This window comes from Camelus dromedarius, chromosome 3 (genome assembly GCF_036321535.1).
Source record: "Camelus dromedarius isolate mCamDro1 chromosome 3, mCamDro1.pat, whole genome shotgun sequence".
Lineage (NCBI taxonomy): Eukaryota > Metazoa > Chordata > Mammalia > Artiodactyla > Camelidae > Camelus > Camelus dromedarius.
Window position 1 is genome coordinate 6,270,289 of NC_087438.1, and position 27,873 is coordinate 6,298,161.

The 27,873-nt window shown below is 42.9% G+C and overlaps 1 protein-coding gene across 4 annotated transcripts in view; it reads right to left on the minus strand.

The window, feature by feature from the left end:
* Positions 1 to 27,873, minus strand: part of SEMA5A (semaphorin 5A) — a 444,386-nt gene that overhangs the window by 38,878 nt on the left and 377,635 nt on the right. For 3 of the 4 annotated variants that reach the window (XM_064479456.1, XM_064479438.1, XM_064479445.1), the window contains 2 exons: positions 21,520 to 21,537; positions 21,153 to 21,300 (listed from right to left, as the gene is read on the minus strand). In XM_064479456.1, coding sequence (XP_064335526.1) covers positions 21,153 to 21,300; positions 21,520 to 21,537 — 166 coding nt within the window. The remainder of the gene's footprint in view (positions 1 to 21,152; positions 21,301 to 21,519; positions 21,538 to 27,873) is intronic. The other variant, XM_031443174.2, reaches the window with a different exon arrangement.

Genomic DNA, 27,873 nt, shown 5'->3' on the forward strand with positions numbered 1-27,873 from the left:
AGCTGACTTTTTATTAGCTCACATTCCTTAAGTAATTAGGTAAGATTTCGTGTCCTAAAAGATAGCTGTAGGAACATTTATTTAATCTAAAATTCTTACATCATGAACGATGCATTTGGAACATCCACTGCCAAGGTCAAAGCCCTTCTGTTATTTCCTTTCACCAGTATGGAAATATTTGGAACTCTCGGGTGTTTTTTTGGCTCCCTAAGCTAGGACCCCATCATTTAATGGAACTGGGAAATGAAAAACATGTATGTTTTATCAACATCTTTGCTTATAATTTAAAGCACAAGAAACAATTTTCTTTTGCTCTTCTTTTGGCCAAGTTATTGTGGGAAATTATGTTTCTCAAATAAAGAGCTTTCAGTAACTGTCTTCTTATAATTCAGATTGTTCGGCTAGATTCCTATTACTTCATGAATAGTCCCTGCCAAAACTTACAGGTAAGGTCCTAAATATCCAACTTTTAGCAATTATATTTTTGAAATTAAAAGCCAAAGTAATATTATCCAAATAACATTTTCAACAAAAACACAGGCATGAAAAATCTAAGTATCATTGATCTATCCATCTATCCGCCCATCCACGCATCCTTATTTCAGGAATCACTGTTGGAGGGTCTGTACTGTGGGCAAGACGCTAAGCTGCATCCTCAGGGGACTGCAGATGCTAATGGAGAAAAAAAGCAGAGGAAGTTCAGGGGAGACGTGAAAGCACCAGACGCCCACACCAACTACGTGTAACAGGAGTTCAGATGCAGCAGGGACTTGATCTTAAATAACATGAGGACCTGCTCATTGACACTGTGGCCAGTGCCATGGGCCACTCAGCCTGGGATGCTGTGTCCGACAGACCAACCAGTTTTATACCAAGGGGCATTTTCCTCCTCAGTCACAGCGCCAGAGGTGGGACACACCCAGCAGACGAGTTGCCTTGAGCATCTAATTCTGGCTAAATGGTCCATGCCTTAACAGCAGAATGTCACTGCAAGTGCAAAACAAATGGCAACTGCCGTGCAATCTTACCCACCTTAGGAAAAACATAAAGTCTTCAGTGCAGAAAGTAAAAGACCCGCAGGTTACAATATAAGTTATCGAAATAGTTGGGTATTTCATCCTAAGTTTTTTTCTTAATAAAGTTAAAAGTTTTTGTGCCCCATTTGTATGTGTTCAAAATGTATGCACAGGGTCGCAGCAGGAGTGATGGCGAGCACAGTGGGAGAGAAGTCTGCCCAAGGCTGTGGCCACAACCGATGGCCAAGGTTCACCATAAGGCCCACGGCTGGGGTGGGGCTCCCTGACCTCCCCCATGATTCTGCTGGCTCTCGCCCTAAGGCTGGGAGCTGCATTTACAGGAGGCCCCCAAGATCCCAGAGAGGGATGGGACTCCAACCTGGGGATAAAGGCATGGTCCTTTCTGGGTAGACGACACCATCTCAATGCAGTAATATAAATACATAATGACTTTCATAAGATCCTTCCAAAATGAACTATCACAGAAGTGAATATTCTGTCTAAATGAAGTGACAACATCATAACACAATCATCTGTCTAAGACTGCTACTGATGGATTTATTTTCAAAATTTATAACCTTCTCTCCCAGAGCTTAATTCAATGGCTTATTAATGTCTTGAGGTTATAATTAAATTTACTTATTACTGAAAATACTTTTAACAGACTCTCAGATATAGGAAACAATCTTCTGGTTATTGGGGGAAAGGGAGCAGGAACGGATACATTTGGGAGTTTGAGATTTGCAAATATTAACTGTTATATATAAAAATAAGACAAAAAACAAATTTCTTCTGTATAGCACAGGGAACTATATTCAATCCCTTGTAATGAGCTTTAATGAAAAAGAATATGAAAAGGACTATATGTATGTATATGCATGACTGGGACATTGTGCTGTACACTAGAAATTCACACAAAACTGACTACACTTCAATAAAAAAAGGAAAGAGTTTACAGAGTAAGAAAAGCAAGCGATGTGTTAGGGTGACTACAGACATCTATGTTTTCTCTTCTCTTGTGACAGAAGAAAACCAGTTTTCTTCTTTCAGATCATTCCTCAGTATTAGAAGTTACTTGGCTTTATTACACCGTGAAATGTTCTAACCCACAATCAGACAGAATGTTGCAGTCAGGGGAGTGAGATGGGAGGATTTTTCAAACAAGAGTTCACATGGGCAGGCAGGCATGACACCAGCAGATAGAAGCCTAAATATATATTTAATATATATAATATACAACTATATATAACATATGTATATATATAATTTCACAAAATAATAATCAAAGTACTATGTGAGAGGTTCTAATGCAAGAGAGTTTGAATGGTGGGTTGGGGTGGCTGCCTCGAAGAACACAGCTGTTAATTGCAATTCTATGACTCCAAGTCACCAGCAGGACAAAACTCAGAGTGCTGAGCTTCCCAGATTCAGGAAATTAGATCAATTGCACTGTCTCAACCCCTCCCATCTGGAGGCCTGTACCAGAGCCATGCGGTACCGTCTTGTAAATCCACAAATACATCCTGTGGCTTCAGGCCTCTCTGCCTTTGCTGGAATATGTGATTCTCCTACATTCGCCACTCCCTCCAATACCACTCCCTCCTTCCTGCTACCTCTGTGCCCTGGAGAGAAACAGCCTAGGACGCAGGGACAGGGACCTTCTGCACAGGGGTGTCTCCAGGGACTTGGGAAGACACCTGCTACCTGTCTTTCACTTTCTGTTTCTAACTCAGCACTGGACACCTGCTATTTGTCACACAGCAGAAGACTTCCGGGCTCTTCCTCCATCAAACATGGCACTAGTGGGGTCCACGCATCAGAAAACCAGCCTTAGCATTTTGCGCTTTGATAACTTTTCCCCAATGGCCCTCCAGACCTTTAAAGATACTGAACAATCTTTCAAACAATAAACAATACGCACACAGATAAAGATCACGTGGCTTTGGTTCAAGTGGGGTGGGGGCAGGAGCCTGTCCAGCTGAGCACCCCGCCCCAACTCCACCTGCTCAGTGCAGGGGCTCAGCACGGTGCCATTTGCCAAACACACAGTAAATGAACGTTGCCCTACATCTAATGATTGGCCATTGACCAGCAGTCCCTGACCTTTGAGACACAGGTGAGAGTGCTGGCAGGGGTCCTTGACTTCACCACTCTTATTTCTTTGCCTTGTCGTACTGAATTGGCTATGATCTCCAGAACAACACTGAACGTTAGCAGTGCTGGCAGGAATCCTTGGCTCTTCTTTGACCTTAGTGAAAAATCTTCCAACCTTTCACCATTATGTACGATGGTGTTTGCTGTATCATTTCAATAGATACCCTCCATAAGGTTAAAGCAGCTCTCTTCTATGCTTTGTTGACTTTTAAAAAACTATTAGGAATGAGTGTTGAATTTTACCATTTGTTTTGCATCTATTGGAATGACTATAGCATTAGGCTAAAATGTATTATTTACAAGATTCTCCACTTGCTTATCATAAATGTCACATTATGAGTATGAACATGTGAATGTAAATATTTATATATGTATAATTTATATTTATACATAAAGTCTGATGAATTAGCACTCTGCAAGGTTGCTCAACGTGTACACTGCACAAAATAAGGTCCTAATAACAATATCCTATTGCAGGGAGCTATACTCAGTAGCTTGAAAGAGCCAACAATGAAATAGAATATGAAAAAAGAATATACATAGATATATATGTATGACTGAAGCACTATGCTGTGCACCAGAAACTAGCACAACATTGCAAATCAACTGCACTTCAATTTAAAAAAAAGGAGATTCTGGCAGAGGGGCATGTGAGGGCTGAAATTCAGCCTGCATCTTCTCCGAAGCCTTGTGTTTTGGCAGACAGCTGTCTGTCCTTAGAGGAAGGGGCTTAACACATGCCGGCTGCCTGCCAGGACCTGGGCCTGTGGTGCTGTGGCCCTCGGAAGGGGAAGCTTGGACTGCCTCACACAAGGGCACCTTACAGGTTAGCAGTGCTCTGGGTCTCACCTATTTCTACTCCTTAGGGCCAGCACCGTTTACCAAGCAGTTTAACCACTGGATGTGTGATCTTGCGAGAACTTGCTAACAGGAATCTCTCACTTTTATATATATTTATATATTTTTATTGAAATACAGTGTCAGTTTGCAATGTTGTGTCAGTTTCTGGTGTACAGCACAACACGTCAGTCACACATGAATATACATATTCGTTTTCATATTCTTTTTCACCATAAGCTACTACAAGGTACTGAATATAGTTCCCTGTGCTCTACAGTATGAACTTGTTTTATCTATTTTATATAGAGTAGTTAGTATCTGCAAATCTCAAACTCCCAGTTTATCTCTCCCCATCCCCTTCCCTCCTAGTAACCATAAATTTGTTCTCTATGTCTGTGAGTTTGTTTCTGTTTTGTAAATAAGTTCATTTTGTCTTTTTTTTTTAAAGATTCCACATGTAAGTGATATCATATGGTATTTTTCTTTCTCTTTCTGGCTTCACTTAGAATGACAATCTCCAGGTCCATCCGTCTTGCTGCAAATGGCATTATTTTATTATTTTTTATGGCCAAGTAGTATTCCATTGTATAAATATAGCACAACTTCTTTATCTAGTCATTTGTTGGTGGACATTTAGTTTGTTCCCATGTCTTGGCTATTGTATATAGTGCTGCTATGAACATTGGGGTACATGTGTCTTTTTAAATTAAAGTTCCCTCTGGATACATGCCCAGGAATGAAATTGCTGGATCATAGGGTAAGTCTATTTTTAGTATTTTGAGGAATCTCTGTACTGTTTTCCATAGCGGCTGCACCAAATTACATTCCCACCAACAGTGTAGAAGGGTTCCCTTTTTTCCACACCCTCAGTGTTTCTCACTTTAAAACAGATTTCTTTCTCTGTCCACTGCTCAGAATCCCTGCCACCATCTCTATGATCCATCTCACCTCTGGCACTATAGCTCTAAGTTCTAATGCCTTCCCCTACTCGAAGAGGTGGCCATGAGAAACGGCACGTGAACGATTAAGTAAGGGAGAGAGATACAAATGCAACTTAAAATGTTGAAGACATGACTCTTCTCTGCATGCGTTCTTGCAAATATGATGACTCTTTGGGGACTCCCTGAGAGAATGCTTATCTGTTGCCGGTTTTAATTTGTGAAAGTTCTCCCTTAATCTGAGTGCTGCCAGTGCATTTCACACAATTCACTGAGCAGCTACCCTGCACGAGGTACTGAGACAATGCTGAGGATGCAGGAGTGAACCACAGAGACAGGGCATCTGCCACTGAGGGGCTTGGAATCTCACTGTGTTCTCTGCAAAGTATCCCCAGGCTGCCTGGGGCACCTCCCCTCTCTAGCGGAAAGGACTATAAAAAAAATCCCATCAACGTTCTCTAAATTCAGGCTTACCAAGGAGTTCACTGCGGTACAGTTACAAGGACATGATTTACAATTTAAAACCGTGTCAAGCAAATATCTGCCTTCCACTGAGATGTACGTAAAATGTCTGCAAAGCACTGGATTGTAAACCTTTCTGCTCTACACTAGCCCCTTATTGTTTTTAACTTGATTACACATGCTGGCAGTTAATTCAGATTCCTTTCAAGCAAATTAGGCAAACCCGATAAACGTATAGTAAACTCAAACCTGCACCTATTCAGAGGACTCCCCTACACAAATATCAACATAAGAGCAATGAATGGGGAATTTTAAATTCTGCTAAAGAACAAGAAACAATGACTACTGGGGAAGAAGTTATAACTTCCATTAATTAGGTTTTTTTTTTGCAAAGATTCAGATAAAAGATATGTGTAGTGTCAGAATTTTAAAAATTAACAATTTTTATCGGGATGAAGTTGGGTTTCCTTTGGCCAGATTCCTCTCATTATGCTGTGATTCCTGGGATGCATCTAAGAATAACACGATCTGTGAGCACCAAGGATGACAGATAAGACAGAGCGTGAGAGGCTCCAAGATCACATGAGATACGTGCGCGGAAGTTCGCCGAATCTCCACGAAGGCACACATGTGAAATTACGTCTCCTCAACAGCCCGAGGGATCGGGGTTTTCAAAATATAGTATCAATCCCAAGGGACCAGAAGCATTTACATTTCCAGTTTAATGGATGTGCAGGCTAAAGACCATTTGTTCCAATGAGGTTCGCAGTACACGGGAAAACATAACAAATCTACTGGAGGTCGACAGGCAAATCTCTATTCTTCCACGCAGACAGTGGGAGCGCCTCTGTGGACATGGCGGGGTAGGGGAGGCGGGTACCAGAAACAAGCCACGTGCACACATAACCTCAGAGAAACGCCAGCATATCATCCAATTCCAGTGCCAACCCATCCTGCTGGGGCAAACTACTGGGAACACCATTTGTATTCGAAGTCCCATTGAGCACTGGTCCTCCTAACTCTCGGTAACCTCTAAGAGTAACACCCAAAAGACTTCTCAAATGGTGACATGGGGCTTGTCCAGAGAAACGCATCTCATGCACAGAGGGCTTAAAATTACAGGCTTGACCCCTTCCATCCTCAGGACACCTGTAGCGTCTGTCTATTCAGTGTGGCGCTTGCTAGCTGGAGTTGACGTTACCGGGTTGTCAGTGTCTCTCCTCCCAGGCTGGGAGCTCCTTGAGGTCAAGGACAGCAAGCTTAACCAGATTCACATTCCGCCCAGCCCACATCCCAAGCCACGGCTCATACTCATAGTTGTTTAAGACATGCTTATTGAGGGCATAGAGCTGGACTTCAGTTGTGTGCATGAAATGCATCAAGGGAAATAAAACAACATTTGATTAACAGGCTGGATGATGGTCTGAAAAGGGCTCAGGGACATCAGTTTTAAATTCTTATTTACAAAGGAGAGCTCAAATATTGGAATCTGTGCAACTTTCAAATATTAAATTCAGACTTTCTTTTCTAATTGGGTGCTCTGCATTAGTTCTATGTATTCGAGTCTTGCCTATGGGGGTCTGATAAGGTCTTGGAAGGTCACTGCCAAGTATAATCTAATATCAAAACCAATTTTAATGAACTTCACACACTTACTGCAGGCATACTGGCTTTCAGTGCTAAATTTGGTTCGTTTAGAGAAGCCTTGTAAAGCTAATTAGGAAGAATTTGAAATAACTTAAGAATATGAACAAGAAATGAAATGTTCATAAGCTAATATCATGGGAAGAAAAATTAAATATGAACTACAGTCAGCTCTATTGGGGAAGGAAGAGTCTCTGTGAAAGAAGACTAGTCACAAAATATATTCCTTTATAAGAAACGGTAAGAAAGAACCAAGAGTAGATAAGAACTATATAATGGAATAATCACATCATTTGAAAAGATGTTGATAACATTTCCCCAAACTGTCATCATCTTTTAAAAAAATGAGTGCATACATTTGATAACTGGGCTCATTTATTTATCATCTTACACTCTGCCAGGTATCGAAGACCCATTCATAAATAAAATAGATATTGTCCCTGACTTTAAAATCTTAAATATCTTTTTTTCATTTAATAAGTTTAAAAACAAATTAATTCATCTCATGTTAATGTGATAGAACGTTCCTCTCTGAAATAGGACAAAGTCCAAGTTTATATGATATATTTGGGGGCAACATTGAGCTTAATTTATGGGTTTTTTTTTTAAGTTTTAGAGTCATCTACCAAACTCGAAGTAATGATTGCGGGAAAGTAGAATAAGGAGTCCAGACGTACACATCCATGCAGATTTGCACGCGTGATATCAGGTATGTATTTACAATTATATAGCTTCTTTTTGATGGTAAAATAAATTTTTTTTTTTTTGCTGTAAGGAAAAATAATTGAAACACGATGCAGTGTATGTGTTGGACATCACTGATGGAGTTACACTGTAGAACTAGTAACACAAGAAAGTCAGCCTAGCTCCAACTATGCGAGTGCAACAGCAAGTTGATGAGAGCCAAGTGGCCGCGCCACCCCCCACCCCGCCCCGAGCCGCAAATTCAAGACCTTTCAGGAAAGAAACACCTTCTGTTCCACATCTGAGTCCTGCCACATTCCTTTTCGCATCCTCAAGCCACACACATGATACTACTCGTGGCTCCCAGGCTATTCCCCACACCCTTAGATCCGCAGCCTCGTTCATGTTCCTTTCACAGAGAAGCCCCCATTCCCATCCTAACTTGGCCAAGTCCTGGCCACACCCTTGGGGGCCCTTGAACCATCCATCCAGAGGTAACCTGTCTCTCCCCTGGAGTCCCTGCTTTCTCTTAATTGTTCCATTGGAGGAAGTAAGGACTTCCTCCTTATGGTCTAGCCATGAGATTGACATTTTCTCTCCCACAGTTACGAATTTTCTTGAATGTATCTGCATATCTTCATCTTCCACTGTCCCTTGTACAGTTCTTTACACACAGTAAATAGTCAGCATTTTTGCTTGACTAGATACGCAGATGAAAAAGTCTGAAAATTCGACAGAGCATGGTACGGAAGGCATGAATCAGTGACCAAAGTCATTGAGAATTTTCTTTTCTTCCATATGTAAAACTATTTAGAAATTAATATTTCTTGCATATTTAGAAATTAATTTCAGAAGGGATCACACCAAGCATTAGAGAAATTAATTACCAAAAACAGCTCATGGAGCAGGAGGAGTTCCCTTCTACCCATCACTTCCAGATGTCAAGGCTCATCACTAAAAGCAATTAGCAGTCGCAAGAAGATCAGAGAGAGAAATCAGCTACAGAAGCTTCATAAGGAGAGGTGCCTGCTCCTCGCAGAGGGCTCTTGACGTCTGGATTCCATCTGTTTGCCCCGGCTATTTTTGTCTCACTCTTTTCAGAGGCTACGGTTCGTGTGTTTCTGCAGAGCCTGCATAATTTTACGAGGCAGATTCCAGGGCCTCCTCCTTTCAGTCACCGCCACCTCTTTCTCCCACATGATGATGTCCTTGGAAATCTGCTTTCTAATAGTCTCAAACTGGGCGATGTCACGGGACATAGACTGAAACAGATGTGGAAAACTTTTCACATCACGATGGAAGCAAGGTGCCAAATAGCAGCGCATGGGATGCAGCGTGGCTTATAAAAGAAGGCAAGAATGTGGCGGGGTGGGATCCAGTTCTATCTGCAAGAGCCTTTAGTGCAACTATTTCTTTCAAACCAGAGCCTCATGCGATGCTGCAAGTCAAACAGATTTTGCAAAAAAAAAAAAAAAAAAAAAATGCTGTGGAGTGAAATGAAGAGACAGCTGTCCTAAGAATGCCTGCTATTGTAGCACAGAGCAAAATAATTAAGCTTTTTTATTTTTCTGACAAATGTTGAAGGCTTCTAAATGTAACCTTGTATTTCTATTGAGAAATACTAACAAAAAAGCCCCTAAATGTAGCAGCAGCCTCTTGATTCTGCCTTGTATTCACGCAGAGGAGCTCTGAGCTAGGCTCTTGTTCTTAGGAAATGCGAGGATTAATGAAGAGATAGCACTTGGCAGGAAAGAAACCGCAGCATCTGTGAAAAATATTCAATGTTTTAAAATCATTTTTTGATGTTCCAGCATCTGTTGCTTCCTTCTTTACTTAATTACAAGTTGCTTCGGAAATTATTATGTATGTGTGTTGTTTTAACAACTGAAATTATACATGTTCAGTAATTCCATTGGAGGCACTCAGATGAAATAATAAAAAAAAAAGGGGGGGGAAATGAAAATCTTAAGCAAAACACCAATTAAAACATATTGTTGATATAATTAAACACTTACGTTACTTCCCCCCAAAGGAAGAACTGTCTGTCATGAGCAAAACCAAATGACAAGTATAATGTGACCAAAACTTGTCTGAAGCCCCTCTGAGTGCCCTAGTCTACGTGTGAACTATTCCTGCAACACACCTCTCTCCTGCTAGGATCTCCTGCTAAATCGAGACTGGTACCAAAGTACATTGTGCACAAGGGCGCCCACAAACAAAGGCACGTTAATGAACAGAGTGGCGAACAGACCATTTCTGTTCAAGCTGCACAAGTGAAGCCTCCTTCCTCAGTTTTAAGCAGGAACCATGAGTCCCTTATTCATGTGGTATCCCCAGAGCCCATCACGGGCCAGAAGCTTAATATTTATTAAATAATAATGACAGGAAAGCGGGTGGAAAACAGAGATGCTCAGATTCTAGCTGCATCAGTGTGAGAGCAGGCAAACATCTACTAAGCCTGCGATGTGTGCAGGGCTTGTAAACCCGGGTCAACCAAATGAAGACCATGTCACGAAAGAGGCACAGTCAGTTAAGCAGATGACAAAAGGCTTCGATGGGAGGGATGTCCCCCCAGGTTTTTGTTCGCTGGTTTATTTCCTTGGTTTTAGGAACGAGTCAGCTGCGGCAGAATGTTGGCTTCTAAAACATGGAAACTACAATAGATCAGACCTCAGTTCTCTCCACCTTTCCCATAAGCTGGTTGAGTAGAGTTAGCATCACGTAGAGCCATGGGTCTCAGATTGCGATGGCGGGACGAACAGAGCGTTCTCGTGCGGCCGTGGCCCAAGCTGCTCTACGGCGTGAAAAGCCCTCCTAGAATCGTGGCCCCAGCCTGTGCGGTGACCTGCTGGACTGAAACATGACTTCTAAAAACTGGGGGGGAGACGGAAGTACCAGAAGATGCCAGCAGTTGCAAAACCCCATCCTTGATGCTACAAACTGCACACTGAGGACAGGAAGCCGTCAGCTCCAAGTGAGAGGGGAGGCAACAGAGCACATCATCTAAAGGCCAATCTGACTGGATAACTAAACAGGTTTTTAAAAATCATGAACAAGCAAAGCCTGTTTAAACTCCAAGAGAGTGTTCTCTTTAATTACAGCAGCCAGTGCCCAGCGTAACGAGAAGTAGACAAGGTGAGCTATGGAAATTGACCAAAAATAAGTGCCCAACTTGGCAGGGACATCAAATCGACTAAATGCCCTACGGAGCATTCTCCGTGGATAATCCATGACTAGCACAAAGTGTCAGCAGGGCCACAATCAAAGACTGAAGATGCATTTGGAAAAGATTATTCCCTGATTGTTTTTATAGGGACGTCCACTAAGGCTTTAAATTTAGAAAGCCACATTGAATTACTCATTTTGTGGCAGTTAAAAATCTGCCATCCTTTAAAACAGAGACCTGGGGTTTCTAGAGCTGAGTATTTATTTATGTCTTTGGAAAGTCTGTTTGTTCTGGGTGTACTGTGTATTCATGTAGGCCTAAAAAAGATTTTTAGACTCATGGCCATTTAGTGGAAATTGCTATGACTGAGAATACTGTTACTGTGTGTGTCATTAAGTAAAATTTAGGTATTTTAATATCAGGCATCGGAAGAATCTTTACCATGGAATTTATTGGTAAACCGGAAAGAAAAGTGTGTGTGTGTGTGTGTGTGTGATGTGTGTTATGTCACTTTTACAGCAGAAAACTTCTACTCATGAAACGTGCTCTTTCTATTAACTTTACAGGCATTGTATCTAAATTATTATAGGCAGAAACAAACTTGATTTTTTGTAAAGCCAAAGAAAATGTGTGCAATAGACTCTGCCAATGCTGTAAGTAAAACTTTTTTTTTTTTTTTTTTTTTTTTGTGAAATACTCCAGATCTCCATACCAATTACAATTTCCAGAGATGGGAGAAGAACTGATGTCCTAGAGGCAACCTTTTGATGGATTAATTCCTGTAATCCATCATTTTTCTTTTCTCTCCATGTGGATCATGCATCATTCTTAGACTTGATGGCCAGACTTCCAGTTCCAAGTTACAGAATGCTTACACTTCTGTGGTCATCCTCTGTATTGTTCGATTTTGGGTACTGATGTTAACTTTTGCAAAATACTCAAGCCTCTTTTAACAAAATGTGACGTTTTCACTCTGACAATCTTTCATATTTGCAAGCTCTTCACTGAGGTCTCAACATAACAAAAGAAAGCCAATTTTGCATCCCTGTGCTTCTGAAAGGTGTAATAACAGGTTTCAGCCAGGGAGGCAGTCATTTCCCTTAAAGATGAGTATGTGGAAATACAAGAGAATGCCTTTTGTGAGCACAGTGCAGAGGAACAGTGCAGACTGTGACCGTCTTCATGAAGGTCAAGGTCGTTTGTTGAGCTTTCCTGGTCAGGGATGACGTGAACATTTTAGATCATCTCTAACAGATACCGCATTAAGAGCGAGCACCCACTGTGAAGTGGTATTTGAGAGGCAGTTTCCAAAGACAGGAGGAGAAGGAGAAAGCTGGGGTCTTCCTAGCCTTGAGGATCTTAGATTTGAAGCACTTGTAAGAGTGGTGAGCAGAGTAAGTGGGCAGAGCAGTGAGGATGGTTTTGACTCAAACTAGCTGAAGCCATGGGGAACTTTTGATCTCAGGCCGCCAGTCCTCAGCGAGGGTGGCTCCCAGGCCGACAGCCCATCGTGTCTCCTGCTCCCTCTCCGCCCTGAGCTGGTGGCCCTCTCAGGCTGCCAGCAGGTGGGGAGTAACAGTCCCAGCTTCAGCTCTGACATACAAGTGACCAGAGAAAGAAAGGAGCCCTCCCTTCTCATGTCTCTTTCTGAGCGACAAACAGAATTTCCCAGGAGCCCCCAGCAGCTTTTCTCCTATGCATCCGGGGCAAGCACCGGTCCACACGATAGAGAACCACTGTGCTAAAAAAAACCTGATGGAAAACCAAGTGTTTTCCCAATAAAAAGCATGCACAGCCATTGTATGGTGGGAAAGCTCTTAAGAGTCCACAGGACCCTGCAAGGCAGGAGAGCCTCAGGCAGGGTTTAACCCCAATCATTGGAGCTTCAGAAAACGTGAGCTCACAAGTTCCTTCTAGTGCGGTCAGGATTTGTCTTCAGGCAGCCAGGTGTAGCAAGTGTTTTGGGGCCCCCCACACTGCAGCCCCCACCCTATGAGCCCAGCTTCCCGGTGGTGGGCCACTGTCTGCCTGCCATGACCACCTGGGACACAAGCCTCACTTCCTGTGACTTTTCACAGCAAGTCTTCTCTGAGGCTCACGGAGACTGTGGGCTTGTGAGGGTGCAGCCCAGGAGCACCCCTTAAGCAAGGGGAGCCGTGAAGGGCAGGCGCTTCTGGGGGGTGCTCTGCAGGCTTCTCAGGCATCCTGGAGGGATTCTGCCTGCTGCCCTCAGCAGTGGCCTTGATAACAAACCCTCGTGGGCTTCCCTTCTTCTCTGCCTTGCTACCCTCACCCTTCCCATCTGCTCTGAAGATTCATCTCCTGAGTAATAATTAGGTGGTCTCAGCTCTTGTTCTGTCTCTGGCTCTACTCTGAAAGGAGCTCAAGCTAAGATGCCAGGCTTGCTCCTCTCGGCTCCCACCTCCACGATGCAGAACACGGGCTGGAATGAAGGGTGGCAAGCACTCCAGTGTCTCGGAGGCTCTGAAGAACCTTGGTTTTCATGTACTCAGGCCAAGGCTAGCGTGGCCCTGCAGTCCCACAGAGAACCCAGACTGTACACTGTCCTTCTAAGGTGGCAATACTCACATCTAGAGGACATTTAACACCCCCTTAGAACTGTGCAGTGCACAACCTGCACACCTGTACGCAGTGGCCCTGGAGGATAGGGATTGGTGAGGGTGCCTTTCCCAGGTGCATCTGGATATCTGGAGCATCCCTAAGAATCCTCTGGTCTCTCCAGACTCTCAGTTATATGTACTCTTAGAAGCCAACAAGGGTCATCTATTGTTCCCAATAAGTAACAAATGATTGCCTTTTTTCTGATTTTAGTTCCAATGATTCACTTATCGAATTTGCTGTGGATCATACTCATCTGGGTAAAACAGGTTTCTAACATTAGGAAAACCAGAGTCTTTTAAGTTTTACCCTTTTAAATTATTTTTCAAATATTCACCAAGGCTACAGAATGTAGCTGGGGAACACGCAAGCTGTCAGGATGTTTGCCCACCTTGAGTCTGGCTACCCTGCACGTGGGAGGGGACATCATGCCTCTTTGTGCCAAGCTTCCATACCTAAAAAATGGTTACTCTGGTAATAATGCCACATCATGGGTTCACTGGGAAGAACAAGTAATAACATCCATAAGAAGTATTTTAAACCATACCTGGCATGTAGAAAGTAGTGATGGTGATGAAAAAAACTGTTTTTAGCCATAAAGATGTTTGTACCTTTTCAATGGAGTTAAAATCAACTATTTGCTTTTACTTAATTTTATTTATTAAATTGTAATTAAGAAAATGGCCTTTTTAGAATCACAAGATGGTGTTTTCATAAAAGATGCATCAAATTGGTTGTATTTAACCCAGAAGGACCACTGGCTCATTAAAGTAAGCAGGGCTTCCGGACAGTCCAATAAGGAGCCATGCAAGGAGCCCAGGAGAGATCCACACCTGTGACCGAGCTTCCAGGGTACTGTCGGGGCAGGAACTAAGCACATAGAAGTGGATCTTGGCCCAGAGTGAAATTGTAACCCTTTAACTAACGCATACAGCTTAGTGTAAGCTCTCAAGGCCGAGGCACCTTGGTCTAGTGTGTGCTGGGCTTACGTTGCGCAAACTCACAATAGCAAACAAAACAAATTAGATAAAGAGAAAACTTGCGATGTACCTCCTCGTAAAAATGTTCCTGTCCTCCACAGCAGGACCACAGATCTCTGGAAAGCCACAGAGGAGGAACACGAGGAAACACGACACACCAGTGCAAAGGACTCTAATTGCCACACGCCAGCAAGCAGCCAACTCAAAGACTTCTTGTTGGGGTTTAGAAGGTTAGTGTCTCTCAGCTTGGGTTTCGTCTATATCCGATGCAGAGAGGAGGTGCCAGCTGTCCCATCTGAATAGTAGGTGCCATGGCAAGAAAGTTGTTACTCTTGAAGGTATTTTAATACTTAAAAAACAATGGGGTGCTAGAGATAATTTTATCCAACTAGGAGAAAAGAGATGTCTTCTGATAACTCCCTTCTTTAACTGATCTGCTTTGTGGGTGGGAAATCCACTCCTGCCCATTAGTCTAGTTCTGCCCCAGCATTGTCTGACGAGGCCACAGCATCCCGGACCGGTCAGCTCCTCAGGCTCAGAAGGCCTGGCCCCAGGGCCTCGCTCTGCCTGCTGCAGGGTTTCACGTATGTAAATTCCTTTCTCTGGGCCCTGATTTTCTCAGTTGGAAGATCAGGAATACATGAGATGACATTTCCTAGAATATTTTGCAAACTCCGACATGTGCCACAAAAATGAGTTATGTTGTAATACTGTCATTATTTTCGTCCATCACAACCTATTTAAACTTCCAATTGCCGGGTTTCACTTGCTCCTGAACGTATCCATAGTGCCATGATCTGACACAGACAATTCTTAGTTTGTTACATCAACTCCGATTAACCTTCACAGCATCCCTTTGACAGAATGTATTGATGGTAATGGCTTTATTCCTGAACTTCCAGGGCCTTCTGTGGTCCAGTTTATTTTATTTTTTTTGTATCTAAGAAATAGATATCTCTCCAATGATGCTCCCTGTTGATACCTTAAATCACTGCTTTTGTCAACTGTTTTACAGTGGGTGATATTTCAGTAATAAATGCAGTGCTGGCAGGACGAAGTCTGTTTCTGTTTTTGAATTATCTCTGCTGTGCCCAACACCATCTTTAGTTTCATTCTTCGGCACACCTGCTGAACTTTTGAGGGAATCCCGAGTGACATTAATTTGAGAAGCAATTCCATTTGTATACTATCATATTTTATGTCTTTCTTCCCATTGTGTGTTGTTAATTTTCAACCAAAACACAGAATTAAGATTTGGGTTATGAGTTTGTCTTCAATTAATTTCCATGTTCATGAGAATCTCTCAAAGAAACTCTCACGGTTGGCTGGAAGAATATGATCAGAGTATTATGGACATCAAGGTGTTAAGGAATGAGAGAAATGTGATGGAAAGACAAAAGAAGCTTCTCTTTCTTTTAAGATATACTTTGTACTAACTAGGAGTAAAGAAAAATAAGATCCTCTCATTTATTACTTAACACTGAACAAAAAATTATGCAAATGTCATTAAATTCTATTTGTGCCTTGAGAACCAGTTCTCAAATGCTGGCCCTGTCACCCACTAGCAACTGGCTACCCGCCAAGTTTGTTAGTCTTTTCTCAAGTTGAGTTTCCCATCTCCAAGTGGAGGTAATAATGAACACTGCCTATGTTCATTTGTATCACTTTTTTTTAGATTCCACATATAAGTGATACCATATGATACTTGCCTTTCTCTGACTGACAATGAACTTATTTATAAAACAGAAACAGACTCAAAGACATAGAAAACAAACTTATGGTTACCAAAGGGGAAAGGGCTGGGGAAGAGGGATAAATTAGGAGTTCAGGATTTGCAGATACAATTACTATATATAAAACACATAAACAACAAGGCCCTACTGTACAGCACAGGGAACTATGTTCAGTAGCTTGCAATAACCTATAATTGAAAAGAACCTGAAAAAGAACATAATATACGTGTAATTGAATCATTACGATTACACATGAAAGTAACACAACACCGTAAATCAGCTATACTTCAATTAAAAAAAAATGCCTAACAGGAATACAGGAGGAATAAACATAATCAATTTAAATGCTCCTAGCGCAGTGCACAGTATGCAGTAGGCACTCAATTAAAGTTAATTATTTCATTATGCAACAGAATTTCAGTATATCATAACATGCATGGATTATAGCTCCAGCGTGGTTCATTCTAAGTTCCTTTCAATATTTCATCTGATATTACGCAGTAAGCTAGGGTTTGTAAGACTTGATATAACAATTATCCTCGTGGTTATTAGATAATGCCAAAAAAAAGATTAAAAATGAAGCAAAATGATGCCAATGATAATTAAGCCCAAAGTGGCTATTCTAAAATGATCGAATTATTTTCAATAAAATAATTGCAACCCTGAGATTCCAAGTCACTGTTGTGGCTTACATCCCAGCCAGTGGGACTTGGAATAAACACTGACCCTCTCTCAGCCGTTTTCCGGCAGGTGGAAGGGGAAAAGTAACCAGGATGGTGCCACCTTCTCCCTGGGGCCCTGGCCCTCTTGGGCCGGCTCAGTGCCCTGGAGCAGTGCACCTGCCTGGGCTGTCTCACTCTCACTCTTCATCCGTAAGCACTAGGAACCTCATGCTTACAGAGTGCGTGTAACGGAAGGAGAGGCAGCTGGATTGTCCCTAAGTCTCGGCAGGTGCTGGAAAAGTCACAGCATGTCCCCTTATTTCCCTCCACTGCCGCCCTGGGGTCTGTGCTTTCTAAGTGTCTTCATGTGTCTCATTCCAAACTTAGCCCCCAGGGAAGGATATTTGCTACAAGTGGCTCTGCAGTCAGGTGGACACATGTGCCCCCAGGGTTCAGAGAAGAGCTACAGGATCACAGAGTCCACGATTTTAGGGCCTGGGGACTCAGACGCTGGCTCGCTTTGCCCTGCACTTCAGCAAGGAAGGCCAGGGCCCAGAGGGCGCATGGGGTTGGGGGGACCTCAGGTTCAAACAATTAATTGGCTGCAGAAGATCCAGACCCTCCATCTGTGTTTGTCAGTCGAGTCCGCAGACAACCCAAGGCTCCCTGGTGCCCAAGCCATCAACATCTGGAACTTACTTTTCTTTACCTTTATTTTTTTCTTATTTTATTTCATCTTGGTAAGAACATTTAACATGAGATCTCCCTTCTTAAACTTTTAAGTGTTCGATACTGTCTTGTGGGCAACAGGTGCAAAGCTGGACAGCAGACCTCCAAAACCTGCTCATCTTGCTTAGCTGACACTTCATTTCCCCATTTCCCTCTCCACCCGGCCCCTGGGAACCACCATTCAGCTCTTCGATTCTATGCATCTGACCATTTGAGGTACCTCCTGCAAGTGGAGTCACCCAGGATTTGTCCTTCTGTGCTGGCTAATTTCACGGAGCATAATGTCCTCAGGGTTCATCCATGTTGGCACAAATTGCAGAATTTCCTTCTTTTTAAAGGCTGAACAGTGTTACGTTGTATGTATACAGCATATTTTCTCTACCCACTCATTGGAGGTGGGCATTAGGTTGTTTCCACATCCTGGCTACTGTGAGTAGTGTGGCGGTGAATGTGGGAGTGCAGAGAGCTCTTCGAGATCCGACTTTAGTTCTTTCAGACGTGGAGGAATGGGAACCCTTGCACGTCACGGATGCGAATGCAAAATGGTGCAGCCACTACGCAAAATGGCATGGAGGTTTCTCAAAAGTTAAAAATAAAACTTCCAAATGATCGAGCAAGCCCACTTCTGCATATTTACCCAAAAGAACGGAAATCAGGATCACGAAGAGACATCAACATTTGGAACTTTAGGAGCAGTGTTTCACAGAAAAAAACTAACAGCTCTCAGTGAGGGTCCTTAAGGATCTGAATGGACCATCTCTTACTGAGACTTCAACAAAGGTTTGGGGATTTGTTCAAAGACAAGGACGTATGAGCTTCACAGGTGAAATGTGGGATATCTTTTCGTGAAATTTCAATTTAAAAATGATGGAGCAAGAGAAGAGTCTCAAGTCTTTTACATCCCATTCACACTTGAACTTGAAATCAGCTCTTTCCTTTGGCTGCTGCAGTGCTCAGGAAGTTCAAGTTCTTACACTTTCCATAAACCTGTCCTTTACTGGGTAAATAACATTTCATTAGCATGCAGTCATTTTTAATAAACGTGAGCTCAGAGAAGCAGCTGGAGCCCAGGAATTACAATGAAAGAAATGAGGGTAGGAAAGAGAACTCACAGTGAAGGCGGCAAAAGGTGAGACCTTCTGGCAGGACCGCACACGCATCACCATGTTTGATACTTGGAGCAGCTCTGGGAGAGAGGCGCCTGCCCCCCTTCTCAGAGGAGGGGGCCCTGATACAGAAATGTCACCCAGCTTGTCACCCAGCCAGAAAAAGGAAAGCAGATACTCCACTTTGTGACTCCAAAAATCAATACATTACCTATACCAACAGCCACTATCTGGTTAAAAGACCCCCCTCAAAAACAAAACATACTTTGTGGCCAAAGATTTCTAACCTGCAGCTAAAATATGATCAACACATTACATTACCTACATAGCTAATATTTTTAAATAACCATCTTAGGAATTTAATTGCTAGGATACATTTTCTAAGCAATCCAAATAAACTAAGTCTTCATTCTGATTATATTCTTCACTTGGCATGGGCTGGCAGTCCTGCTTTAGAAGAGACAGAAACTGGAATACATTTTTTTAAAACGTGGGAAAAAATAAATGCTGTGCTTCTATCATAAAAGAAGAGATTTCTCCGTTGTACTTCAATAACCCCTTCCTGGAATTACATGGCCAGTAAATTAACTATAGTGGGGAAAGAAGAAAAAAAAAAAAAAAACTCAACTAAAATACCTAAAAACTTATATTAGGCTCACTGGAGACATGCATAATATTCTTCTGGATTTGAAAACTGATATTATATTTGTTTCAGAAACCATAATTCGGTAAATTTAGACACAAATAAACAAAGAAATATATTAACATTTTAGAGAGAGACATTCCATTTTTACATTTATAATCAGATGTATCTCTCTCACACACACACAACAGTGACTACATAAAAAATACGCTATACTTTCCTTAATATATTTTCTTTCATTAAATCAGTTTTAAGTGTAATTACTGAAGTCAGTTTGCAATAAAAAAAAAAAGAATGACTTAGAATGTTTTCTGAGTTCCTCGTATTGCAAAGTTTTAGAAACTTAAGTGCAAGATCGACTCAGGTCATCCATCCCTGTGGTTTCCCAGCAGATGAGACAAACCTGGACATGGGAGTAGAGACCCCAGTCTTAGATGCCGAGCTGCCAGGAACAGGAATGATGTATTTCAGCAAAAAATAAATCTACCGCATTTGAATTGTTTTCCTAGAACATGTGAAGGTTGACAGATTTACCTTTCACATTTTCATAAATAAATTTAAATCTCAGCACTGACATACCAATCAATATATCATCCCAAACTGGACACTGAGATTTTCCGTGGTTCAAATTTAATTCAGGCTGACCTGGAAAGAAGTGCTTCTATAACCAGTAATAGATTCTTTTAAAGCTACTGCAATATCTTCGCCAGTGCAAAGGGGAAGGAATCTAATTGCAAATCCCAATAAAGGAAATCTCCTTGGGTTGGGCGTAATATCTGACAAAGCACCTCATAACCCTCTTCCTCTCTCCAAATTTCCCAAGGCTATCTGGAGTGTGTGGCTTTTGCATTTCGCAAAAACAAGCTTTGCAGCAGCACAAAAACATCACTCAGCCTCACGAACCAAGGTTATGAAATTGCTGCGAGGACCAACGGGAAGATCAGACAGGAAGGGTGCCGAGCCAGACCTTCTCATGCTGCACCTCTCCACCAAAACATCCCCATGTCTCGGCATTCACTCTGCAGTGCCAGCACCAGGGGCAGGCGAATGAAGTGAGAGCCCAGCAGCCTTCAGTGCTCAATCAGTCTGACAGATGGCACAGGAAGAGCAACAACAGGCCTGTGCACAGTGGAATTTTATTTGAGAATCTAAAGTGTTAAAAGAAATACGACCTGCTCGGGCAGAAGGAAAACAAAACCATAAGTTGTCTTTTATTCTCTCTGAACTGGCACCAAGTGTGCTCTGCCAATGACCCCATAAAGTTTCCCAGTCCTCGGTATCTCAGGTTTGTCTGAGTTTTATACCTTAGTGTGGGCTCAGTGACAACCTTATCCCATTTTCCCAAACCAAATATAGCGCCCAGAGTTAAGAAGGCTGCAGTTTTTGCCCCAGCTCAGAAATGAGAACTGGAAAACTCCTGGGGGGGTTTATCCCATATGCGAATATTGATTTCAAGCCGCCTTTAGGACACTCTGAATTTCCAGGGTCTCCTCCAGACATTCTCATTAACCAGAGAGACCTGTGTGATTCACAGCATCTAGTGCATGCAGAGCATCTGGTGCCTGGATGTGTCATGTTTACAGAGCATTTCACATTTGCAGAACACCCAGCGTCTGTCCAGAATCTAGTGTTTGCAGAGCACCCAGCGTGTAGAGCATCCAGTATTTGTAAAATACCTAATATTTGCGGTGTATCAAGTGCATGCAGAGGACCCACTGTGTGCAGAGCACTCAGTGTGGGATGACACTGGACTCCCAGCTCTAGGTCCCTACTCACCACATTGCAGCCCGCACAGTCAGGCCCGTTCTCGCAGGTTCTGCGGCGAGCTTGAATGCCGCCCCCACACTGGGCTGTGCACCGTTCCCAGGGACCCCAGCCTGTCCAGAACATGTGTGGGGGGCACAGCAGATGCTCATTGCAGTATCTGTAATGGGGAAACCAAGAGGAAGAAGCATGGTGAGGCCACAGACCCTGCCACTCTCCGTCCCTGCACCAGATGTTGAACACATGGGCATGCTCCGCGTGGAGGGGTGCTTTGTATTCCGAGTGGTTGCAGGGAAAGAGGCAGATGTGGTGCTGGCCATGCCGCGTGTGCACAGACAATGGGATGCGCGGGAGACAGTGAAGAAAATGCGGAACTCACAATGCAGGATGGATCTTCCTGTGCAGCCAATTAAAGGAGAAACAAACAAAACAAAACCCTTCAAATAGACACCCAAAAAATGAGAACACAGAGAAAAATATCTAGGCAGGGCATTTATCTTCGCAACACAAACACTGAAAGATAAAGTAGTTATGAACACAAAGTCAGCAAATTGTATTTGGAATTCATTTCTCATCCTCAAATCAAATAAAGCCCACAATCCTATTAATATAAATTAAAGAAAAGTGAAAGTGTAATTTTAGCACAAAGCATCATGTCATCTACTGCCTAGGTTGTTGTATTTTTAAATTTATCTGTAGACTCTTAGAATGATGTCCAACAACTTTAATCTAAATGACCACCAGTTACTCACTTATTCAAAAAGAGTTGAATTACTATTTACATCTACTACATTTTTTTTCAGTGATTGACTATATCTCTACAAGTGCATTCATATTGCCAATTTTTAGCCAAATCTACAAGATCTTCCTTAGCTTTAAATAGATCAAATTTCTCCTCAGTCTTTAACACGACAAGTGAAATAAAGTAAAGTAAGGGAAACAAACAAACCAAAAAAGAAAAACAAAAAATCAGAAAGAAGCAGCCTGGCCTTGAACAAGTTACAGCTCATAGGGAAGATGTTATTCTGAATGTAGCCAAACTCAGAGAGACACATTTGACAACTTGCAGGACTATTTAACTTCGACAGTGCCCCTCCCAAGCACACATTTAGCTTCCAGAGAACACAAGGATGTAAGGCTTTTTCTGTCTCCTTCCTCCACCCCAGGCCATCTGCCTTCAGAAACAAGAGACAGAGGTTCCTATCCGCTAGCTGTGTCAGTCACCTTCAATGTCGTCATTATTAATAAGCACTTATCCTGCAGGGCCCTATTTATGCAAAGGGCATCACAAAGAGTGCCTCCCTCTCACAGGTGAGTACAACCTGAGGTAAATACAAGGAGATGGACACAGGCCCAGGACGTGCAGGACAGAAGACGCTATCTTAGGGGTAAGCGGCAGCTGGCTTCCAGGAAGTGGGAAGCGTAATTTGGGGAGTGTAGGTTCCTGACAGCACAGGCTGAGTCAACTGTTTCCCAACAAGCCAGGGACATTTAACGCAGAATATGTTGGCTTCAGGAACAGGTAGAGCAACGAAAAGCAAAAAGCCAGTCCGAGCCGAAGGGAGTCAGCTGGCATTCTGGGAAAGGATGGAAGGTGGGAATGGGAAGAGTGACGGAGAAAGACGGCTGAGAAGTGAGCAGGAAAAGGCGGCGAGGGGAATGACCTGTCCTCATACAAATGGGGTGCAAGAACTTGAGCTTCATTCACACGGAACTGAGGAAATGCCTGAAAGCTCCAGAGACAAGACAGCACCATCAGAGCCAGAGAGCGGAGGCTGGGCTTCAGGAGCTGGTGTCTCGCCCGAGCTGGTGCCGGAGCACATGCTGAGTGTGGGTTCTGAGCCCCCAGAGGCAGGTGCGGGCACCGGCAGGAGGAGCTGACGGAGCAAATGCCAGCCAGGAGGGTGTGCACACAACAACCCAAGGGAGAGACATCACACGTTAGACAAACAGGAGTGTAAGCAGCTCTTTGCAGGAAACCTCTTTCTCCTGTCACCTTAGCAAAGCTATGCTGAAACTAACTTTTAAACCAGGCGCCCCCATGCCCCACTCAGCTCCGGCCTAAGCACACCTTTCAAATCTTTTGATCACACAATATCTTGCCTAACCTGTTGGTTCTTCCCGTAGATCAAAGAAGCAGCAACGGAGAATAAGTAATTAACAGGTGACCAGGTCTCTTCCCTGGCCTCCCCTTCAGTAACCTTGTGAACAAACTGTGTGACCAAGTTGGCATCTAGAGGAAGGTCAGGAGACGTCGACGAGCCTGTGTGTGGTGGGGGTGACGAGGACGCGGACCTCCTACCTCAAGGGTTAACTGACATTATTTCCCCTTTTCCCTTTGAAAACTTTCATGGCCAAGCAGAATCCTTGGAGTTGGTTTTTGGGGATACTGAGTCCACCTTCTCTCCAGATTGCTGGCTTTCTGATAAAAAGCAATGTTTTCCATTTCTACTAACACTTGCCTCGCGGGTACTGGTTTTTGAGCAGCGAGCAGCTGGATCTGAGTTTGTTACAGCATGGAGGTGGTCAGAGGAGACGAAGGGACACCCACGGGGTCTGTGTGCATGTACAGAAGAGCAACTAAATAAGGATCCCAGGTCAGCCTCTCCGATGACAGCGGGAGGCGTGCTGACTTCTAGGCAGGGAGAGTGGGTGTTTCACAGCAGAAGCCTCCAGAGAGCCAAGAACCGATCAGGAAAAGGGTTTCGTCTCTACATCTTCACAGGAAAGAGCAGCCAGTGAAACTGAACAGTTACCACCCTTCTTCGTATGTTCCACTTTTAAGACAGATAGTCTTCCAGGGCCCGGACTCTTGGAGCTCAGGACGCTGGACATGATTACACGTGGGGGGAAATGGAAGGAGGCTTCTAATCAAGAGAGTGTAACCTCTAGACAGAAGGGCCAGACGGCATTGAGGACATGACAGAGTAAAAGCATTCGGCTTTAGGAAGCCTGTGCACCTGCAGAGGGCTGTAATCAAGCCAGAGGTCCTGACTCTCGTGGTTATTAGCGTACGTGTCAGTGCGCGGGGTGTGCTACTGGGACGCGGCCGGGCGTTTGTTCTTTCATTCTTATTTTTTATGGAAGTGTGGTCGATTTACAGTATCAGTTTCAGGTGTTCAGCAAAACGGTTCATTTATACTTACACATATATGTATATATATATTTTTTCAGCTTCTTTTCAATTACGTCTCATTGCAAGAAACTGAATACAGTTCCCTGTGCTGTACAATAGGCCCTTGTTGTTCACCTATTTCACATACAGTAAAGCGTATCTGTTAATCCCAAACTGCCGTTTGTTTTGAGAACGCGTTTGGAAGAGGTTAAGTCAAGAAAACTCGGAACTTCAGAACTCTCAGCATTTAATTCAAAATGTCCACGTGGAGCTTCTCTCACTGTGGACTGAAGGCCCCCTCGTGCTTCCAAGGTGATTTTGCCGACATTTAAAGGGTCTGGACTTCCTGGACTCCTTGACACTAATTTCAGCTTTCAAAAACAAAACCCAGCCAACCATAAGAGCAGGGAGGGCAAAGGAAAATCTTCCTAAAAGTGCTTATAAAACCTTTGACTTTTAATAAACAGCACAGCATCTGAGTTACCACTTCCCTGCAGCACAGTGAATCATAGCGCCCGAGGACCAGCTCAGCGTGGCCTGCGCAGCCCCCCGAACCCGCTCGGCATGTACCCGCTTAACGTCTCCTGCAGGGGAACCGGAAACTGCGCACAGCATACACTTTCTCTCCTTTCTTTTTTTTTTCAGTGTGTAAATCACTTTTTTTCATTATCTGCTGTTTCATTTGAATATTTACATTTTTATGTTATTTCATTTCATTTCCCCCCTTTTTTATTGAAGTATAGTTGACTTACAATGTTTCATTAGTTTCAGATATACAGCAAAGTGATTCCGTTTATATATATATATGCCTTATATATATATATACACACACACTTCTTTTTCAGATTTCTTTCCATTTTAGGTTATTACAAGATATCGAATATAGTTCCCTGTGCTCTACAGTACGTCTTTGTTGTTTATCTATTTTATATATACATATAGTAGTGTGTATCTGTTAAAATCCAAATTTATCCCTCCCCTTCCCCCTCTGGTAACTGCCATAAGATTGATTTCTATGTCTGTGAGTCTATTTATGTTTTGTAAATAAGTTCATTTGTATCATTTTTTTTTTAGATTCCAAATATACATGATATCATATGATATTTGTGTCTGAGTTACTTCACTTAGAATGACCATCTCCAGGTCCATCCATGCTGCTGCGAATGGTATTATTCCATTCTCTTTAATGGCTGAGTAAACTAAACATTTTGAAATTTTACTGGCTTTCCTGCATTCTTAAAGCTCTGAAAGTCACGGATGCGTTAAAAATTCCATTGTAGATACACCACAGCTTCTTTATCCAGTCCTCTGTCAGCGGACATTTAGGTGGCTTCCATGTCTTGGCTATTGTAAATAGTGCTGCTATGAACACTGGGGAGAATTACCTTTTCAAATTTCGTCTTCCGGATATATGCCCAAGAGTGGGACAAATTTCAACCAGTCTTAATAAATTATGTACTTGGCTGTGTTTTTAAGCATGTCAACAACGGGCCTTCCTGCTTCCCTGTCGCCTTCTACAGCAGTCCTGTGAAATCACACGCCAGAATATATGACCAGGTGACCCTCTGCAAGGGGGGTCAGAGGGAAATAGAAATTGCCAGGTTAGTCTGGCCCTTTATGTCTGGGTTTCACTCGCAACTCACCCTGGGAGAGTGTGCTCGGGGGCTAAGCCCTCACTGGCTCCTAACTCCGGACTCTCTGCAATTTCAAGGCAGTACTGTCTGTCTGAGCCCCTTATTCCCTCCCCGACTAGCACAAGCTTCCGAGAGAAGTACCACTTGTTAAACTCGCAATTGGGCCGCGGTGTCTTTTTTGGTCACAAACAATGGGAGTTGTAAGTTAGTAACCTTGGCAACTCTGCTTGTGGAAGGATTTTTATTAATTTATGGATAAAATAGCCACACAATAGACCAGCCACTGGTTCCTCATTCTCTAGTCCTTTTCACACACCTGATTTTTCCCAAATTATAAACTAAACATTTTTGAAATTTTATTGGCTCTCCTGCATCACTAGTATCTTAAAGCCCTGGAAGTCACAGATGCACTTCATGATGCATTAAAAATTAAGATTTTAATTTTGCCCATGACTGCTCATTCTCATTTTGCATTTAAAAGTGAATTAATAACCCAAGAACTATTTCTCCATAAATTATCCATTTTTCCACAAACCTAGTCTCCTTGAAGAGAACTGTCGTACACGGCTCTTCATAGACTAGATCCTCAATACCGTTACCATGCTCCTTGCCCTAGTTCCTGATGCTACGAATTGTGTTCGGTTCTGGTTCAGTCCATGCTGGTGTCTCACTGCAACCTCTGTCAGCCTGAACCAACCAGAGCCCTGCTAGAACTAGTTTCTTCTTGGTTTGCTCTAAGTGATTGTTCCTTTGCTGGGCCATACTGGAATAATGGAAACTTTTGTGGCACAGGAGAAACTGTGCATGTGTTGAGTCTTCCCTAAGATTATTTTTTATCCCAAGAAAAAGCTAAAGAAACCATTAAGGAAGAGTAATGATAATGAGCTGCAAAGGGCATCACTTTGGCTCATCACAGGATTAAGCAAACTAGCACATGAAGACAAAGAAAAATCATATAGCAAACCCCTATAGGTTCCTGGGTCTCTTAACTTTGATAGAACGTGGGAAAGACGTTTGTGTGGTCTCTGTGATCCTCACTTCATGGAGTTCATACCTTGTGTAATCCCCTCCCACCTCGGTGTGGGTGGGACCTGAGACTTGCTTCTAACCAATAGGATATGGTAAAGATGACAGGCTGTCACTTCCATGATTATGTTACATAACATTGTAATGTCCTTCTTTCAAGAAAGTCCCTCCCTTTCTGGCTCTGAGGAAGTGATCAGTTCAATGGGAAAGATCCAGATAGCAAAGAATTGAGGGCAGCTTCCCGTTAACAACTTCAGTCCAACAGCACAGAAGGAACTGAATGTGGCTGACAACCACAGGATTTAGGAAGCTGACCCCTCTCCAATCGAGCCTCAGATGAGACCATGACCATGGTCTGCACCTTGGTGCAGCCTTGGGAGATCCTGAAGCAAAGGACCCGGGTAACCTGTGTCCAGACTATGCACTCACAGAAGCTACGAGCCAATAAACATGTGGTGCTTTAGGCACCTGAGTTCGGGGTAATATTATTACGAATGACAACTAAAACAGATCTCGGTACCTAGACGTGTGGTACTACTGTAAGAAATAGCTAAGAATCTGAAAGAGACCTTGGGACTAGAGAATGAGTAGAAATCAGCAGAATTTTGAGGAGCATGGTAGAGAAAACCTAAATCACCTTGAACAGACTGTTAGTATAAATGCAGACTTTGAGGATGCTGCCACCAAGGGTTTAGAAGGAGATAGAATTAAAGAACTTAAACTCAACAAGAAAGCCAACCCTATTAGAAAATGGGCAAAGGCTTAGGCATTTTCAAAAAAGATATACAGATGGCCAATAAGCATATAAGAAGATGCTCAACATTTTTCCTCCTTAGAGAAATGTAAATCAAAACCACAGCGAGACAGAACTTTATATATACTAGGATGGTTCTAATTAAAAAGAAAAAGAAAAATAACAAGTGTTGGAAAGGACGCAGGGAAACCAGAACCCTTGTAC